The 18,637-nt window shown below is 44.9% G+C and overlaps 1 protein-coding gene across 11 annotated transcripts in view; it reads left to right on the top strand.

Moving 5' to 3' along the window:
* Positions 1-18,637, top strand: part of PIP5K1A (phosphatidylinositol-4-phosphate 5-kinase type 1 alpha) — a 51,131-nt gene that overhangs the window by 16,588 nt on the left and 15,906 nt on the right. For 3 of the 11 annotated variants that reach the window (XM_009244533.2, XM_003775579.4, XM_063727749.1), the window contains exons 2-6: positions 9,502-9,533; positions 12,560-12,640; positions 17,168-17,298; positions 17,750-17,867; positions 18,053-18,205. In XM_009244533.2, coding sequence (XP_009242808.1) covers positions 9,502-9,533; positions 12,560-12,640; positions 17,168-17,298; positions 17,750-17,867; positions 18,053-18,205 — 515 coding nt within the window. Of the gene's footprint in view, positions 1-1,134; positions 1,174-9,498; positions 9,534-10,017; positions 10,200-12,559; positions 12,641-17,167; positions 17,299-17,749; positions 17,868-18,052; positions 18,206-18,637 lie in introns of those variants that run through there. The other 8 variants (XM_009244520.2, XM_063727748.1, XM_054528299.1 and 5 more) reach the window with 7 other exon arrangements.

Raw genomic sequence — 18,637 nt, 5'->3', positions numbered from 1 at the left:
CCTTCTGAGTAGCTGGGACTACAGGCGTGCGCCACCACACCTGGCTAAATTTTTGTATTTTTAGTGGAGACCGGTTTTCACCATGTTGCCCAGGCTGGTCTCGAACTCCTGGCCTCAAGTGATCCACCTGGTTTAGCCTCCCAAAGTCTTGGGATTACAGGCATGAGCCACCACGCCCAGCCTGTGCATTCTTTTTTTTTTTTTTTTTGAGACGGAGTTTTGGTTTCGTTGCCCAGGCTGGAGTGCAATGGCGCGATCTCAGCTCATTGTATCCTCCGCCTCCCGGGTTCAAGCGATTCTCCTGCCTCAGCCTCCCAAGTAGCTGGGATTACAGGCAGGCGCCACCACACCCGGCTAATTGGTTTTTTTTTTTGTATTTTTAGTAAAGACGGGGTTTCTCCATGTTGGTCATGTTGGTCTGGAACTCTCGACCTCAGGTGATCCTCCTGCCTTGGCCTCCCAAAGGGTTGGGATTACAGGCGTGAGCCACCGCACCTGGCCTTTTTTTTTTTTTTTTTTTTGAAAAGGAGTCTCATGGTGTCATCCAGCCTGGAGTGCAAAGGCAATCTTGGCTCGCTTCAAGCTCTGCCTCCTGGGTTCAAGCGATTCTCCTGCCTCAGCCTCCTGAGAAGCTGGGATTACAGGCGCCTGCCACTGCGCCGGCTAATTTTTGTATTTTTAGTAGAGACGGGTTTTCACCATGTTGGCCAGGAGGCTGGTCTTGTGAATTCTTGACCTCAGGTGATCTAGCTTTGCCTCCCAAAGTGCTGGGATTACAAGTTTGAGCCTCTGCGCCCGGCATTCTTTTTTAAAAGATAAAAGTCTGGCTGCAGAGGAACCTTAATACCTGAAATGTTTTGCTGTCTGAATTCACTCCAGAGTGAAATGACTTGAAGTGCAAGTTTTGTGACTGCTCCTATAATTTTTGTGTCAGAGGCTTCTTCTGCCATTTTTTGAACATTTACCTAGAATTACAAAAAAAATCATTCCACATTTCACAGTATGGTGCTAGGAATCTGACCAGGTCCAGTTCATAATTTTAAACTTTAGAGTTTTAAAAACATGTATGCTTATCATGCTGTAAGCAAATGGGACCCCAGGAGTAAGTGATAACTTTCTGTTTTTCCTCATTAGGTTTCAACTTTCTGTGCTGTGGGGTCAGCCGTAAGAGAGGTAGATCTGATGTGAATCTGTGCTAAAGAAGCATGAGCTCCTTACAGTAACTAGCAGCCAATTCCTCTTCCCCATAACAGTTGCAGACTTGTAATCACAGCACTTTGGGAGGCCGAGGCGGGCGGATCACGAGGTCAGGAGATCGAGACCATCCTGGCTAACACAGTGAAACCCCGTCTCTACTAAAAATACAAAAAAATTAGCCGGGCGTGGTGGCGGGTGCCTGTAGTCCCAGCTACTCCGGAGGCTGAGGCAGGAGAATGGCGTGAACCTGGGAGGCGGAGCTTGCAGTGAGCTGAGATCGTGTCACTGCACTCCAGCCTGGGCAACAGAGCAAGACTCCGTCTCAAAAAAAAAAAAAAAAAAAAAACAGTTGCAGACTTCTTGGAGTGGTAGTTCATGGTCTTCTTCTAAGAAGGTTGTGGATGCCTTACAAACATTATTTGACTCTGGCTCCCATATCTCACTGCCCTCTCCAAAAAAAATGTTATCCTAACATAGAAGTATCTTTTCTCAGAATTCTTCAGTATATTATGAATCAGTGACTACCTTTTCTCTCCCTTGAAATTTTCCTGTAACTTCATGTTCATTTCCTTTTGTTTCAGTAAACCAGTCTCAACTCTTTTCCTTTTCTCTTTCTGTTGTACCTCTCATTTCCTCTGACCCTTCCTGTCCTGTAGATAGCATTTCATAATTCACATTGATAATAATTGCTAGAATTTATAGGCATTTATTGTAGATTAAATAGAGCATTTATTATAGATTAAGTCTATACGTAACTTGTTTAATTCTCATAACAACCTTATGAAGTACATGTTTTTAATTCCACATTTTACAGATAAGGTAGCCAGTCTGCTCTAGAGAAATTTTAACCAACCTATCCAAGGTTACCTACTTAGTAAATGTTTTTTTTTTTGAGACAACGTTTTGCTCTGTCACCCAGGCTAGAGTGCAGTGCTGTGATCTCAGCTTATTGCAACCTCTGCCTCCTGGGTTCAAGCAATTCTCGTGCCTTAGCCTCCAGAGTAGCTGTGACTACAGGTGCGTGCCACCACGCCCAGCCAATTTTTGTATTTTTAGTAGAGACAGGGTTTTTCCATGTTGGCCAGGCTGGTCTTGAACTCTTGGCCTCAAGTGACCCACCCACTAGGCCTCCCAAAGTGCTGGGATTACAGGCTTGAGCCATTGTGCCCAGCTGTAAATGTTAAATCTAGTATTCAGACCTAGCAAACCTAGGTGTTGTGATTTCTTTGTCTGTTTTTGGTTTTGTTTTCCCTGGGCTACAGATTTTCAGGTGTTCTGATTTCAGAGCCTGCATTCCTACCCACTGTGCTGCTGCTCCCCTCACTAATTTGAAAGTCTGTGTGTGAACTAACTTTACTTAAAACTGGGTTAAATGTTTGTTGTTACTGTCTGAACCAAGAGTCCTTGGGGTGAAGGAGAGAGTAGTACAGACGGAAACTTCTCCTTCTGACTTTAGCCTTACTAAATCAACAAAATTCTGAGCTCCTTTGTGTACAGTAGGTAGAATTATTGTTCATTCTTTCAGAAGCATTTTAATTTTATTAATGTATTAATTTATTTATGTATTTTGAGACATGGTCTTGTTATGTCACCCAAGCTGGAGTGCAGTGGCACGATCATAGCTCACTGCAGCATTGACCTCCCAGGCCCAAGCCATCTTCCCACCTCAGCCTCACAAGTAGCTGGGACTACAGACACCACCATGTCTGGCTAATTGTTTTTTCTTTGTCTTCTTCTTTTCGTTGTTTTTTTGTTTGTTTGTTTGTTTTTTAATTTTTTATCTTTGAGATGGAGTTTTGCTCTTCTTGCCCAGGCTGGAGTGCAGTGTTACGACCTTAGCTCACTGCAACCTCCACCTCCTGGGTTCAAGCAATTCTCCTGCCTCAGACTCGCAAGTAGCTGGGATTACAGGCAGATGCCACCACGTCCGGCTAATTTTTGTATTTATAGAGGTGAGGTTTCACCATGTTGGCCAGGCTGGTCTTGAATTCCTGGCCTCAGGTGATTCACTGCCCACCTTGGCCTCCCCAAGTGGTGGGATTACAGGCGTGAGCCACCATGCCTGGCAGTGTTAAAATTGTTAATGTCTTGTTACAAAGACAAAAAGGTATTTTCTATGCTAGTGAGGACCTTAACGTCTGTAAAACTGTGAAACTGCGCTTTCAAGTATCAGACTTGAAAGTTTCTGCTCCTCTAGAATACCGGCATTGCCTAATTCAGAACAAAGGTAATCTCTCTAAAAGAAAGGTACTTTCATATTCTTTTTGCAAATGATGTTGATGAGTGTTGCTAGAGGAACAGTGTTGTTAATTTCCTTGAGAGGACCTGAAGGAGGACAACTGTACTCTTAATCCCATCAGTGAAAATGAAACATTTCCTTGTCTCAAGGAAAAAGAGGGGGTACCTTGAGGGAAGAATATATGTGTTCATATTGTCCATTAGCAAATCTGAGATTTAGTGTGTTAGAGCATTCTAGTTCCATTGGTGCTTTCTTGTTCCAGCTGCTTTCTAGGTGGCCAGGAAATGAAAAACCAAAGATGAGGCTGGGCTCAGTGGCTCATGCCTGTAATCCCAGCACTTTGGGAGGCCAAGGCGGGTGGATCACAAGGTCAGGAGATAGAGACCATCCTGGCCAACATGATGAAACCCCGTCTTGACTGAAAATACAAAAATTAGCTGGGTGTGGTGGTGTGCACCTGTAGTCCCAGCTACTTGAAGGCTGAGGCAGGAGAATCGCTTGAACCTGGGGGGTGGAGGTTGCAGTGAGCCGAGATCACGCTACTGCACTCCAGCCTGGCAACAGAGTGAGACTCTAGCTCAAAAAAAAAAAAAAAAAAAAGCCAGAGATTATTCAGAAGAAAGTATTGAATTAGGGATCATGAATGTGGGTTCTAGTTTTGGCTCTGTCACTGCCTATGCTTTGATTTTGAGCCCATTCCTTAACCTCTTCCTCTGTGTTCTTATAATAAAAGGGATTAGACTAAAAATTAGACTAAAAATCTCTTTCTGAATGATTTTGTTCTAATATAAGTGGTTTATTGATTTGTAATAAGTGGTTTTAGCTTGAAAATTGGAAAGTAGGCTGGGCACAATGGCTCACGCCTGTAATCCCAGCACTTTGGGAGGACGAGGTGGGCAGATCACTTGAGGTCAGGAGTTCCAGACCAGGCTGGCCAACATGGCGAAACCCTGTCTCTACTAAAAATACAAAAATTAGCCAGGTGTGGTGGTGCACACCTGTAATCCTGGCTACTCGGGAGGCTGAGACAGGAGAATCAGTTGAGCCCAGGAGGCAGAGGTTGCAGTGAGCCGAGATCGTGCCACTGCACTCCAGCCTGGGCAACAGAGCAAGACTCTCATCTCAAAAAAAAAAAAAAAAAAAAGGGCTGGCCCTGGTGACTCACGCCTATAATCCCAGCACTTTGGGAGGCCAAGGCAGGCGGGTCACCTGCAGTCAAGAGTTGGAGACCAGCCTGACCAACATGGTGAAACCCCATCTCTACAAAAAATTAAAAAAAAAAAAATTAGCTGGGTGTTGTGGTGCGTGCCTGTAATCGCAGCTACTCGGGAGGCTGAGGCAGGAGAATTGCTTGAACCCGGGAGGTGGAGGTTGCGGTGAGCCGAGATTGCACCATTGCACTCCAGCCTGGGCAACAAGAGTGAAACTCTTAAAAAAAAAAAAGAAACAAAGAAAATTGGAAAGTAGGCCTTATGCGGTGGCTCATGCTTCTAATCCCAGTACTTTGGGAGGCTGAGGTGGAAGGATTGCTTGAGCCCAGGCAATCAAGACCAGCTTGGGCAACATGGCTAAACCCTGTCTTTACATATTCTTTCCTTTTTTTTTTTCTTTTTTCTTTTTTTTTTTTGTTGGCCGAGACGGGGTCTCCCTATGTTGCCCAGGCTGGTCTCAAACTCCTGGGCTCAATTAATCCCCCCATGTTGGCCTCCCAAAGTACTGGGATTATAGATGTGAGCCACTGTGCTCAATGTCTGTCTCTGTTTTTATTTATTTATTTATTTTTTGAGACAGAGTGTTGCTCTGTTGCCCAGGCTGGAGTGCAGTGGCGAGATCTTGGCTCACTGCAATCTCTGTCTCCCAGGTTCAAGCAATTCTCCTGCCTCAGCCTCCCGAGTAGCTGGGATTACAGGTGGTGTCATCATGCCTGGCTACTTTTTTATATTTTTAGTAGAGACGGGGTTTCACCTTGCTAGCCAGGATGATCTCGGTCTCCTGACCCTGTGATCTGCCTGCCTTGGCCTCCCCAAGTGCTGGGATTACAGGCATGAGCCACCACGCCCAGCTTGCCTGTCTCCATTTTAAAAAAGCCAACTCAGATCAAGAAGTTTGATTATCCAGACTTGTTTTATTTTCTTCTGTGGTATTTTTTTCCTTTACTTACATTATAAAATTCCTCAGATGCACATGAAGTAGAGAGAATAGTATAATGAACCTCCATATACTTACCACCTAGCTTTTTTTTTTTTCTAAGACAGGGTTTCACTCTTTCGCCCAGGCAGGAGTGCCATGGTGTGATCTCGGCTTACTGCAACCTCTGCTCCCCGGGTTCAACCGATTCTCCTGCCTCAGCCTCCAAGTATTTGGGATTACAGGCGCCCGCCACCTTGCCCAGCTAATTTTTGTGTTTTTAGTAGTGATGGGGTTTCGCCATGTTGGCAAGGCTGGTCTCGAACTCCTGACCTCAGGTGATCCACCTGCCTTGGCCTTCCAAAGTGCTGGGATTACAGGCATGAGCCACTTTGCCTAGCCTATCACCTAGCTTTGATAACAGCATTTTGCCAATCTTCTTGCATCTATGCTTCTCCATTTTTCTACCTCTACCTCCCTGGAATATTTTAAAGCAAGCCCAGTCCTCATGGGATTTCACTCCTAAATACTTCAGAACGTATTAATACACTTAAGGAATCTTTTAGAGATGAGGATGGGAGAGTATAATATAACTACAGTGGTATTGTCACATCTATAAAATTAATAATTATTTAACTTTGCTTCTCAAGGCTCTTTTCTCAGAAATGTCTTTTTATGGTTTCTTTTTTTCTAATCAGCACCCAAACAGGTTTCACACATTCCATTTGTTTATTTCTCTCTTAAATCCTTAATTAAAATAGTTTCCAAACCCTGTAGTATTTTTTGAGGGCCAAATAAGATATATTTGTAGGCTTCCAAAGTGTTTATACAAACGTAAGTTGTTTGGTCATAGGAGAGAAATAACCTTTCTAAAAATATATCAGCATTGCAGTTTAGTGTTAATAGCATTAAGGAGAAATGAGAGAATGTGGAGATGCCTGAGTGATGGAGAAAAAAGCAGGAATAATTTGGCATTGAACTAAGGCTGAGATGTATTAAAATTGAGCCAGTATGGAGAAGCTGGCCTAGTACCTTCTCTGTAGCATTTATAGCCAAGCTATTACCTATATACCCAAGCTATTACCTATATACCCACCCTTGGGTAATAGGTTCTCCTCTCTTATAGTACATGCCACACCTCCAAGTGTAGACTGATGATAATAAAGACATTCGAATAATGCCCTTTGAGAGTTTTGCCTTAGTTAGGAAATGCAGGTCTCAAAATTCTCAGACAAAATATTTTCTTCTAGGGAAGAGTACATTTTAATGCTGTTTCCCTACCCAAAAAGATGATATATATAAATCATGGGTATGGATTACAAAATGATTATGTATACCTACAGTATTTTTCACAAAGACACTAGAAAACATTTTCTGTTGAACAGTATTCTGGTTTTATCCATAGGGATGAATCTCATTCTCTTTAAAAATTGTCTGGCTAACAGCCAGGTGCAGTGGTGCAGGCTGATAGTCCCAATGACTCAGGAGGCTGAGGTGGGAGGATCACTTGAATCCAGGAGTTTGAGACCAGCTTGGGCAACATAGTGAGACCTCATAGCTACAAAAAAGAATAATAGCAAAAAAAGCAAAATCAGCTGGGCATGGTGGTACACGCCTGTAGTCCCAACTACTCAGGTGGCTGAGGTGGGAGCATCACTTGAGCCTGGGAGGAAGGGGCTGCAGTGAGCAGAGATTGCACCACTGCACTCCAGCCAGGGTGACATTGTGAGACCGTGTCTCAAAGGAAAAAAAAATTACATATATATATATTTTTTCCTTTTTTTGATATAAAATAGATATGATATTTTTCTCTTCTGTTCATTAGTAGGTTGGATCTCTGATGTGTGCCATAGGGGCAAAACTTTAGGCAAGGAAGAGAGTCGGTTTTGTGTCCTGATTCTGCTCCTCTCTTTGTCACTTGGTCTGAGTATTATTACTTAGACCCTAATAGCATCATCACCCTGTGTGCTCTTGGAATTAGTCCCAGTTTTGCAGTCGCAGATAGCTAAGCAGTTGGCACCAAAATTCCATGGAGCGACATCGTCTCATCTTTATTCTAAGTATTTTGCAAGAGTGTAGCAGCCCTAGAGCTACATGTTTGTGTGATAAAACTAGGAAAGGTAGCAAGGTAGAACTTTTTAGGGAGTAGAAAGTTTCAGAGCCACTCTGCATTGAAATTACTTACTTGCTTTTTTTCTGTTGTTTAACTTTATTCAGTGACTTTTTGCATACAGAGGAGCTTGCTTTCTAGGTGGTAACTACCAGACTAGAAGCAGATGCTGGCTTTTGGTTCTGCCTGGTCTCTTCTAAACCCTTTCCTCTGGGTTAAAAGAGGAGAGGATAGGCCAGGCACTGACCAAAGAGTCTAGAATCAGCATTTTTATTTTCAACTGAAAGCATACAGAGTACCTCGTTGAGAATCAGATTCCATAGTTGCTAGTGTGCACAAGCATGTGGGTATGTTGGGAGATGGGGCAGCTGAGGGTTTTGGCAGGAACCGTGTTCTTTGAGATGGTAATTAGAATTTCCTAAAGGTCTAGGTAAATTGAAAATTAAACCTTGCTGTGAGCCTAACTTTGCTCTTGCGTCACACGTAATGGCCGGGCATTGTGGCTCATGCCTGTAAACCCAGCGCTTTGGGAGGCCAAGGCAGGTGGATCACAAGGTCAGGAGTTCAAGACCAGCCTGGCCAAGATGGTGAAACCCTATCCCTTCTAAAAAAATACAAAAATTAGCCAGGCGCAGTGGCTCACCCCTATAATCCCAGCACTTTGGGAGGCCGAGGCGGGTGGATCACCTGAGGTCGGGAGTTCGAGACCAGCCTGGCTGACATGGTGAAACCCCATCTCTGCTAAAAATACAAAAATCAGCCAGGCGTGGTGGTGGGTGCCTGTAATCCCAGCTACTCGGGAGGTTGAGGCAGGAGAATCGCTTGAACCGGGAGAAGGATGTTGCAGTGAGCCAAGATCGTGCTGTTGCACTCCAACCTGGGTGACCAGCAAAGCTCCGTCTCAAAAAAAAAAAAAAAAGGCCGGGTGTGGTGGCTCACACCTGTAATCCCAACACTTTGGGAGGCCGAGGTGGGAGGATCATGAGGTCAGGAGATCGAGACCATCCTGGCTAACACAGTGAAACCCCGTCTCTACTAAAAATACAAAAAATTAGCCAGGCATGATGGCACACACCTGTAATCCCAGCTACTCAGGAGGCTGAGGCAGGAGAATTGCTTGAACCCAGGAGGTGGAGGTTGCAGTGAGCCAAGATCGTGCCATTGCACTCCAACCTGAGCAACAGAGCGAGACTCTGTCTCAAAAAAAAAAAAAAAAAAAAAAAGCGACAGAGCGAGAGTGAGACGCCATCTAAAAAATAAAAATTAAAAAAAAGGGACAGGTGCGGTGGTTCTTGCTTGTAATCCTAGCACTTTGGGAGGCTGAGGTGGACGGATCACTTGAGGTTAGGAGTTTGAGACCAGCCCGTCCATCATGGTGAAACCCGCCTCCACTAAAAACACAAAAATTAGCTGGATGTGGTAGGAGGCGCCTGTAATCCCAGCTACTCAGGAGGCTGAGCAGGAGAATCACTTGCAGTGAGCTGAGGTCATGCCACTGCACTCCAGCCTGGGTGACAGAATGAGACTCCATCTCAAAAAAAAAAAAAGTTATATTTCCCAGAGAAAATATGGATATTTGAGTAAGAAAGGGGTCTAGAATAAAAATGGAATATGCACGAGGCCTATGTGAGTATGGAGAAGGAGAGAGGGACATACACAGTTGCTATCCAAAAAGATCTGGTATCACTGAGCAAGAGGCAGGAGTTTATACTCATGTTTAGTTTGACTCAAACTCTGATGCTTTCAGTATGCTTGACAGAGATGTGAGTGTGTGATACACTCTTATGATTGTGTTTTTGTTTTTGTTTTTGTTTTTTTTCCCTAGCAGCATCTGGAATCAAGAGACCCATGGCATCTGAGGTGAGTTTCGTATTGATACAATGGTTACTAAAACCTTAATTCTGGGATAGAAGGAACCTGTTTATGACATTTTTATTTTTTCTCTACTTAGGTCTTGGAAGCTAGACAGGATTCTTATATCTCATTGGTGGGCTAGAAATTATGCAACTCGTCTTTTATTGTAGTTTATTTTAAATATTAACAATATCTCACATTTATTGAGCATTTTTAATGTACCAAATGCAATATGTACCAAAAAGTAAATACTGTACCTAAGTGCCCTTTAAGATATTCTTATTTAATCCTTCAAACAACTACAGTGAGGCAAATACTGTTATCTGTTTTACAGATGAAGAAAGTGAGGATTACAGAGTTATTAAGTGGGATTAGTAAAGCTGGGATTCAAACCCAGGCAGTCTGACACTAAAGCTCACTTTCTTTGTTTTGCTGTTATGGCCTCCTGATTGCATACCTTCGATGAATATGAAGAACTTTTAGCCATGCAGAAGCTATTAGTTTCCCAAGTTTCTCCTTTTTGTCCAGAATATCGCCATTTTGCTCAACTTTCTTCCCATGGAGTATTTCCTAACTCTCTCCCCTGGGTTTTGTGAAAGGGACCTCAGAATGCAGGCCCTTTTGACCTGGGACTTCAGACTTTCTCTCAGAACATCTTCCAGCATCTGTCAGGTGATACACTGAGAATTTTCTGGTACTAAGGGCCTTGGCTGAAAGAATAGAACTTGAATATCAGGTCTTAAGATTGGGACATCCAGCCAGTCACGGTTGCTCATGCTTGTAATCCTAACACTTTGGGAGGCCGAGGTGAGAGGAGTGCTTGAGGCCAGGAGATCGAGACAGGCCTGTGCAACATAGTGAGACCCTGGTTCTACAAAAAAATAAAACATTAGCCAGGCGCACACCATAGTCTCAGCTACTCAGGATTGCTTGAGCCCAGGAGGTTGAGGCTGCAGTGAGCCATTATCACACCAGTACCCTCTAGCCTGGGTGATAGAGACACCCTGTCCCCCCCAAAAAAATTGTGACATCCTGTTTCCGCTAGTCTCTCAGCCTTCGGGCTTATAAACTTAGTGAGTATTGATGTCATGAAGAGTAACTTCATGTCTGTTGCTCTGACATCTTGGCTCTTGGGGATAACTTTCTAGACTGCTATACTGGTTTACTCCTCCCTTCTTGCCTTTTTTTTTTTTTTTTTTTTTTTTTTTGAGATGGAGTCTTGCTCTGTTGCCCGGTATGGAGTACAGTGACTCGATCTTGGCTCACTGTGTCCTCTGCCTCCCAGGTTCAGGCAATTCTTCTGCCTCAGCCTCCCAAGCAGCTGGGATTACAGGTGCACGCCACCATGCCCGCCTAATTTTTGTATTTTTAGTAGAGACAGGGTTTCACCCTGTTGACCAGGCTGGTTTTGAACTCCTGACCTCAGGTGATCCACCCGCCTTGGCCTCCCAACGTGCTGGGATTACAGGTGTGAGCCACTGCGTCTGGCCTCTTTTCTTTTTTTTTTTTGAAACAGAGTCGCACTCTGTTGCCCAGGCTGGAGTGCAGTGGCGTGATCTTGGCTCACTGCAACCTCTGCCCCCTGGATTGAAGTGATTCTCCCGCCTCAGCCTCCTGAGTAGCTGGGATTACAGATGCATGCCACCACGCCAGGCAAATTTTTTGTATTTTTAGTTGGAGATGGAGATTCGCCATGTTGCCCAGTCTGGTCTCAAACTCCTAGACTCAAATGATCCTCCCCACTTGGCCTTCTGAGTAGCTGAGATTACAGGTGCATGCCACACCACCCAGCTATGTTTCTTTTCTTTTTTTTTTTTTTTTTTTTTTGAGACAGAGTCTCACTCTGTCACCCAGGCTGGAGTGCAGTGGTGCGATCTCAGCTCACTGCAACCACCACCTCCCAGTTTCAAGCAATTCTCTTCCTCAGCCTCCCAAGTAGCTGGGATTACAGGTGCCTACTACCACGCCCGGGTAATTTTTGTGTTTTTAGTAGAGACAGGGTTTCAACATCTTGGCCAGGCTGGTCTTGAACTCCTGATCTCATGATCCACCTGCCTCTGCCTCCCAAAGTGCTAGGATTACGGGCCTGAGCCATTGCGCCCGGCCATCGCCCAGCTATGTTTCTACTACTATTTAAAAATACTCACTTTTGGTTGGGTGCAGTGCCTCACGCCTATAATCCCAGCACTTTGGGAGGCCAAGGCGGGTGGATCACCTGAGGTCAGGAGTTTGAGACCAGCCTGGTCAACATGTTGAAACCCCATCTCTACTAATAATACAAAAAATTAGCTGGGTGTGGTGGCGCATTCCTGTAATCTCAGCTACTCGGGAGGCTGAGGCAGGAGAATCGCTTGAACCCGGGAGGCGGAGGTTGCACTGAGCCGAGATCGTGGCATTGTACTCCAGCCCAGGCGACACAAGCGAAACTCTGTCTCAAAAAAAAAAAAGTACTCTTATTTTCTGGCCAGGCATGGTGGCTCACACCTGTAATCCCAGCACCTTGGGAGGCTGAGAAGGGTGGATCACTTGAGGTCAGCAGTTTGAGATCAGCCTGGCCAACATGGTGAAACCTCATCTCTACTAAAAATACAAAAATACAAAAATTAGTCAGGCGTGGTGGTGCGCGCCTATAATCCCAGCTGCTCGGAAGGCTGAGGCGAGAGAATTGCTTGAACCGAGGAGGTGGAGGTTGCACCACTGCACTCCAGCCTCGGCAACAAGAGCAAGACTCTGTCTCAAAAAAATAAAGAATAAAAATACTCACTTTTATTTTCTATGTCTTCTTTCTGAGGACCAAAGGGAAAATATGTGTCCCTTGGAGTTTTCTTCTGTGATCTTTTAGCCACTTAATTCACTGGGAACCAACATTATAGGTGTATATTTGCATGGGATAGATCTTCTGAAGATTTTGTAAAATGTTTTTAATCTAGAAAGAATATGTTGTTTCAGTTTATTTTGTTTTGATGTACCATCGTGGTAGCTATTTGGTGTCTTACATGGGAATTGTATTATAATCTTGACTATTCTTCTAGGTGCCTTATGCCTCTGGCATGCCCATCAAGAAAATAGGCCATAGAAGTGTTGATTCCTCAGGAGAGACAACATATAAAAAGGTGTGTCTGGATGGAACCTTCTCATCTTACTCCAGGAGCTCAGCAGCTTACTCTGGGAACTCAGTCTCCTTGAAATTACTCTCCATGTGCTGTCCTGTTTCTTGATATCCTAAGCTTTTGCACATAACACAGCTTAGACTTTAGAATTTATTTCTCAAAGGGTAAATTGTCTCCTTTTTGTATATGAATGTTTAAATGAGAATTTTTTTGGCTGGGCATGGTGCCCCAGGCCTGTAATTCCAGCACTTTGGGAAGCCGTGGCAGACAGATCATTTTAGGCCAGGAGTTCAAGACCAACCTGGCCAACATGATGAAACTCTGTCTCTACTAAAAATACAAAAATTAGCTGGGTGGCATACGCTTGTGGTCCCAGCTACTCTGGGTGTTGAGGCAGGAGAATCGCTTGAACCTGAGAGGTGGAGGTTGCAGTGAGGTCAAATTGTGCCATTGCACTCTAGCCTTGGTGACAGAACGAGACTCCATCTCAAAAAAAAAAAAAAAAATTTTTAGTGAACAAATCTGGCATTGGTTGCTATTTTACTGAGCTGAAGAAACTGGGTTTCCCTGTTAGGTATAAATATGTAACAAGGCCATGAAAGCCATTCTTATCTTACTACAGGGAACCATGTCTCTCGCAGTCTTTCTGTCTTTTTGTCCATTGCTGGATATATATCAACAGAGGGCCAGGTCCCAGCCTAGCCTGTTGATACAAATATACACAATAAGTCAGACTTTTTTTTCTCTTCAAATTTTTTTTTTGAAGCGGAGTCTCACTCTTTCACCCAGGCTGGAGTGCAGTGGCGCGATCTTGGCTCACTGCAGGCTCCGCCCCCCGGGGTTCACGCCATTCTCCTGCCTCAGCCTCCCGCGTAGCGAGGACTACAGGCACCCGCCACCTCGCCCGGCTAATTTTTTGTATTTTTAGTAGAGACGGGGTTTCACCGTGTTAGCCAGGATGGTTCTCTTCAATTTTTTTTAGAGCCAGGGTGTCAGTCTGTCACCCAGGCTGGATTGCAGTGGCATAATCATTGGCAGGTGGCGGGAGGCTATTGTAACCTCCAACTCCTGGGCTCAAGTGATCTTCCTGCCTCAACCTCCTGAGTAGCTGTGACTACAGGTGCACACCACCACATGTGGATAATAATAAATTAGTTTTATGAGATGATCTCGCTGTGTCGCACAGGCTGGTCTCAAACTCCTGCCCTCAAGCATTCCTCCTACCTAAACCTTCCAAAGTGCTGGAGTTACAGGGGTGATTGACCGTGTCTCACCCCCTTTTACCCCACAAAGAGTCATTTAGCTGGCAAATAGTACCTAGAACATCTGCTTTTTTGAGCTCTGAATATCAAATGGACTGGAAAGGAACAGTAATAGTGAAAAAGTGGAAATTGAGCTGGTGAAGGGAAAACAGAAGCATCCTGGATCCTTGAGGGATCCAAATTCTTGAGTTCTGGACTAGTTTGCAGATGGTTTAGGCTTCCTGAGGGACAGTGTTCAGTCTCCCATTTAGCATCTGTAGTTTGTCTAATATGGAATGTGAAGATTTCTTGGAGTTCTGTTTCTGGCCTATGTAAATTTTGTGTTCGTTCTCTATTTCATTGTCCCAAGTAGCAGAGGTGGACTGACTCATTCTCAGTCAAGGACCTGACAGTCCTCAGAATGGACTCTGTGGCTCATGTCAATTCCTTTTACTGAGCTCTTCATTTTTAAATTTTTTTTTTTAAGAAATGGGATCTTGCATTTGGGAAGCTGAGGCGGGTAGATCACCTGAGGTCAGGAGTCCGAGACCAACCTGACCAACATGGCAAAGCCCCGTCTCTACTAAAAATACAAAAATTAGCTGGGCGCGGTGGCAGGCATCTGTAATCTCGAGTACTAAAAATACAAAAATTAGCTGGGTGCGGTGGCGGGCATCTGTAATCCCAGCTACTCGGGAGGCTGAGACATGTGAATAGCTTGAACCTGGGAGACGGAGGTTGCAGTGAGCCGAGGTCGCGCCATTGCACTCCAGCCTGAGCAACAGAGCGAGACTGCGTCTCAAAAAAAAAAAAAAAGAAAGAAAGAAAAAGAAATAGGATCTTGCTCTGTTGCCCAGACTGGAATGCAGTGGGTGCGTTGATGGCACACTGCAGCCTTGAACTCCTGGGCTCAAGCCATCCTCCTACCTCAGCCTCCAGAGTAACTGGGACTACAGGCCTCAGCCACCACACCTGGCTTATTTAGCTTTTTTTTTTTTTTTTTTTTTCTGAGGGAGTTTTACTCTTGTTGCCCAGGCTGGAGTGCAATGGCACGATCTCCACTCACCACAACCTCTGCCTTGCGGGTTCAAGCGATTTTCCTGCCTCAGCCTCCCAAATAGCTGGGATTACAGGCATGCACCACCACGCCTGGCTAATTTTGTATTTTTAGTAGAGATAGGGTTTCTCCATGTTGGTCAGGCTGGTCTTGAACTCCTGACCTCAGGTGATCTGCCAGTCTCGGCTTCTCAAAGTGCTGGGATTACAGGCGTGAGCCACAGCGCCCGACCATTTAGCTCTTTTTATATGTTGAACATTGAGATAAAAAGATGAGTTTCTATTCTAACTGGGGAGGCAGATACTTAAAAAAAAAAAAGGAACTAATAATTTATTTTCCTTTGACCTATTTGTACATGAAAAAAACTAGTTGTAGGCCGGGCATGGTGGCTCATGCCTGTAATCCCAGTACTTTGGGAGGCCGAGGCAGGTGGATAACGAGGTCAGGAGATTGAGATCATCCTGGCTAACACGGTGAAACCCCGTCTCTACTAAAAAAAAATACAAAAAATTAGTCGGGCGTGGTGGCTTGCGCCTGTAGTCCCAGCTACTCAGGAGGCTGAGGCAAGAGAATGGCGTCAACCAGGGAGGCGGAGCTTGCAGTGAGCCAAGATTGCGCCACTGCACTCCAGCCTGGGCGACAGACAGAGCAAGACTCCGTCTCAAGAAAAAAAAAAAAAACTAGTTGTAATTTATTGCCCATTGAGGACCAAGTAGAAATATAAGTAATGCCTGGCGGAGGTCAGGGATGAGGCAAATAGAGCAAAGCTGTCTAATCAAAGTTTCTACAGTGATTGAAATGTGCTGTATCTGTGCTATCCAATAAGGTAGCTAGTAGTCACACTTGAACTGTAGGTAGTAAGACTGAGGAAATGAAGTTTTAAATTTGAATTAACTTTAAATAGCCATGTGTACCTAGTGGCTACTGTTATCAGACAGCAAAGATCTAGATGATGCGATACTTTCCCACGGGCTTGGAATCCTGGATTGTAAGAGTGGGGCTCTTGTGTTTGTGTTTTGACCAAGTTTGATAATTCTAATTCTGAATACTGCTCTCAGAAATAATTTGAGTCTTTCATGCTTTCTTCTTCAGTTAGGAGCTCTTTTACCACACTGTTGTCCTTTTTTTTGAGACAGAGTCTTGCTGTGTTACCGAGGCTGGAATGCAGTGGTGTGATCTTGGCTCACTGCAGCCTCCGCCTCCCAGCTTCAAGCAATTCTCCTGTCTTAGCCTTCTGAGTAGCTGGAACTACAGGTGCACACCACCTTACTCAGCTAATTTTTGTGTTTTTAGTAGAGACGGTTTCACCACATTGGCCAGGCTGGTCTCAAACTCTTGGCCTAAAGTGGTCTGCCCACCTCAGTCTCCCAAAGTGCTCGGATTAGAGGCATGAGCCACCGCGCCCACCCCACCCTGTTGTCCTTGAGACACTAGTCAGGCCCTTCCTTAGAGGACTGAAGTTTCTGCCGCCAGGCAGTCAGATCAGAATATTGGTTAATTTTAGGGCTAGGCATGGTGGCTCAAGCCCGTAAACCCAGAGATTTGGGAGTCCTGAGGTTAGGAGTTTGAGACCAGCCTGACCAACATAGTGAAACCCCATCTCTACTAAAAATATAAAGAATAAGCAAGGCGTCGTGGTGCATGCCTGTAATCTCAGCTACTCGGGAGGCTGAAGCATGAGAATCGCTTGAATCAGGGAGGCAAAGTTTGCAGTGAGCCGAGATCATGCTGCTGTACTCCATTCCAGCCTGGGTGACAGAGACTCCGTCTCAAAAAAAAAAAAAAAAAAAAAGGAATATTGGTTAATTTTAGTTACATTCTATATCAGATGAAGGAAATGTTTAGAGGGCTCCAGATACACTCTGGGGGCAGAAACCTTAGCAGTGAGAACTAAGAATGTTGTGTCAATACAATGTATCTTCCAAATACAGATATGGAACTCTTGTTTAGGCAGGCCAACAGGAGGGAGCACCTTGCCTAGCTGAGGCTGGCTCAGAGAGTCCTAGCTTTGCTACTCTGTATCCTCACTGTCCTTCCAATCTTTACTAAGCTTAATTGCAGAGTACAGCATAGGGATGGGGAAACTGGATTGTCCCAGTTTTATCTGAACTATTGCTCAGACTAAAGGACGTTTGTTTTAAAGTGTTTCTTCTAGCTTCCCCTTTCTGAATTTTTAATTGTTATGATCCTACTTATACTAGGAATTTTCTTCTCATTTCTCTTGTTTCTCAGACAACCTCATCAGCCTTGAAAGGTGCCATCCAGTTAGGCATTACCCACACTGTGGGGAGCCTGAGTACCAAACCAGAGCGTGATGTCCTCATGCAAGATTTCTACGTGGTAGAGAGTATCTTCTTTCCCAGGTACAGAGTTTAATGTTCAGGAGCACGTCCTGGAAATGTGGACTTTTCAAATCAGCCCAGGGCAGTTTTAGGGGTTCAGGTCAGACAATTTAGACATGTGTCCATTTCTTAACCTGGTTGTAATCAGGGTGATGTGGGACTAGAGAGTTCGGAGAGCAGATACTGTCCTCTAGATGCTTCCATTAGCTTCTGTCCTATGGATTGACCCATAAAAAACAACCTAATGCATTGGATAGGAGGCAGTGTGATTTCTTCTTGTTCTTATGTCTTGCTGTCCATGCTGTGCCATTGTCTCACTAAGTAACTCATCTAAGAAGGGCTGTGATTATCTTAGGAGGAATGTATTCCCCCAGTCCCCCCACCATGAGGTGACTCTTGAGTGTCTTCGCAAGGTAGATTCTCTGGATGATAGGGACTGGCAAGTTATGGCTACCTCTGTTTAACCCCACAGTGAAGGGAGCAACCTGACCCCTGCTCATCACTACAATGACTTTCGTTTCAAGACCTATGCACCTGTTGCCTTCCGCTACTTCCGGGAGCTATTTGGTATCCGGCCCGATGATTACTTGGTAAGCATCTGGATATCAGGACCCTGTGACTCCAGTATCAGAGGGATATTCCCAAAGGAAGGCCCCTTTTCTCCACAGTCTCGCTCTGGTTTTTATTTAGAAAAGAATTGCATCTGTAGTTGATTTTTGTGTTGGGCAAGGCCCTGATGTGTCTAAATCTCTTAGTTCTTCTCTGTTTGCCCCAGTATTCCCTCTGCAGTGAGCCGCTGATTGAACTCTGTAGCTCTGGGGCTAGTGGTTCCCTGTTCTATGTGTCCAGCGACGATGAGTTCATTATTAAGACAGTCCAACATAAAGAGGCGGAATTTCTGCAGAAGCTGCTTCCAGGATACTACATGGTAAGGGAGAGAGAAGCACTGTCCACCTGTGCTGCCCACTTCTGGGCAAGGCTGGGGAGGCTGTCTTCAGCAGGGTAAAACAGTGTCAGCACTTCTATCTTAAGAGTGTAGTTCAGGCCGGGTGCGGTGGCTCACGCCTGTAATTCCAGCACTTTGGGAGGCCGAGGCAGGCGGATCACGAGGTCAGGAGATCAAGACCATCCTGGCCAACATGGTGAAACCTCGTCTCTACTAAAAATACAAAAAATTAGCCAGGCGTGGTGGTGGGCGCCTGTAGTCCCAGCTACTCGGGAGGCTGAGACAGGAGAATGGCGTGAACCCGGGAGGCGGAGTTTGCAGTGAGCCGAGATCCTGCCACTGCACTCCAGCCTGGGTAACAGCGCAAGACTCCGTCTCAAAAAAAAATAAAATAAAAATGTTGTTCAGTTTTGT

Source organism: Pongo abelii, chromosome 1 (genome assembly GCF_028885655.2).
Source record: "Pongo abelii isolate AG06213 chromosome 1, NHGRI_mPonAbe1-v2.0_pri, whole genome shotgun sequence".
In the NCBI taxonomy this organism is placed as follows: domain Eukaryota; kingdom Metazoa; phylum Chordata; class Mammalia; order Primates; family Hominidae; genus Pongo; species Pongo abelii.
Note: the sequence above shows the minus strand (reverse complement) of the source record. Positions and strands in the feature narration are given on the sequence as shown.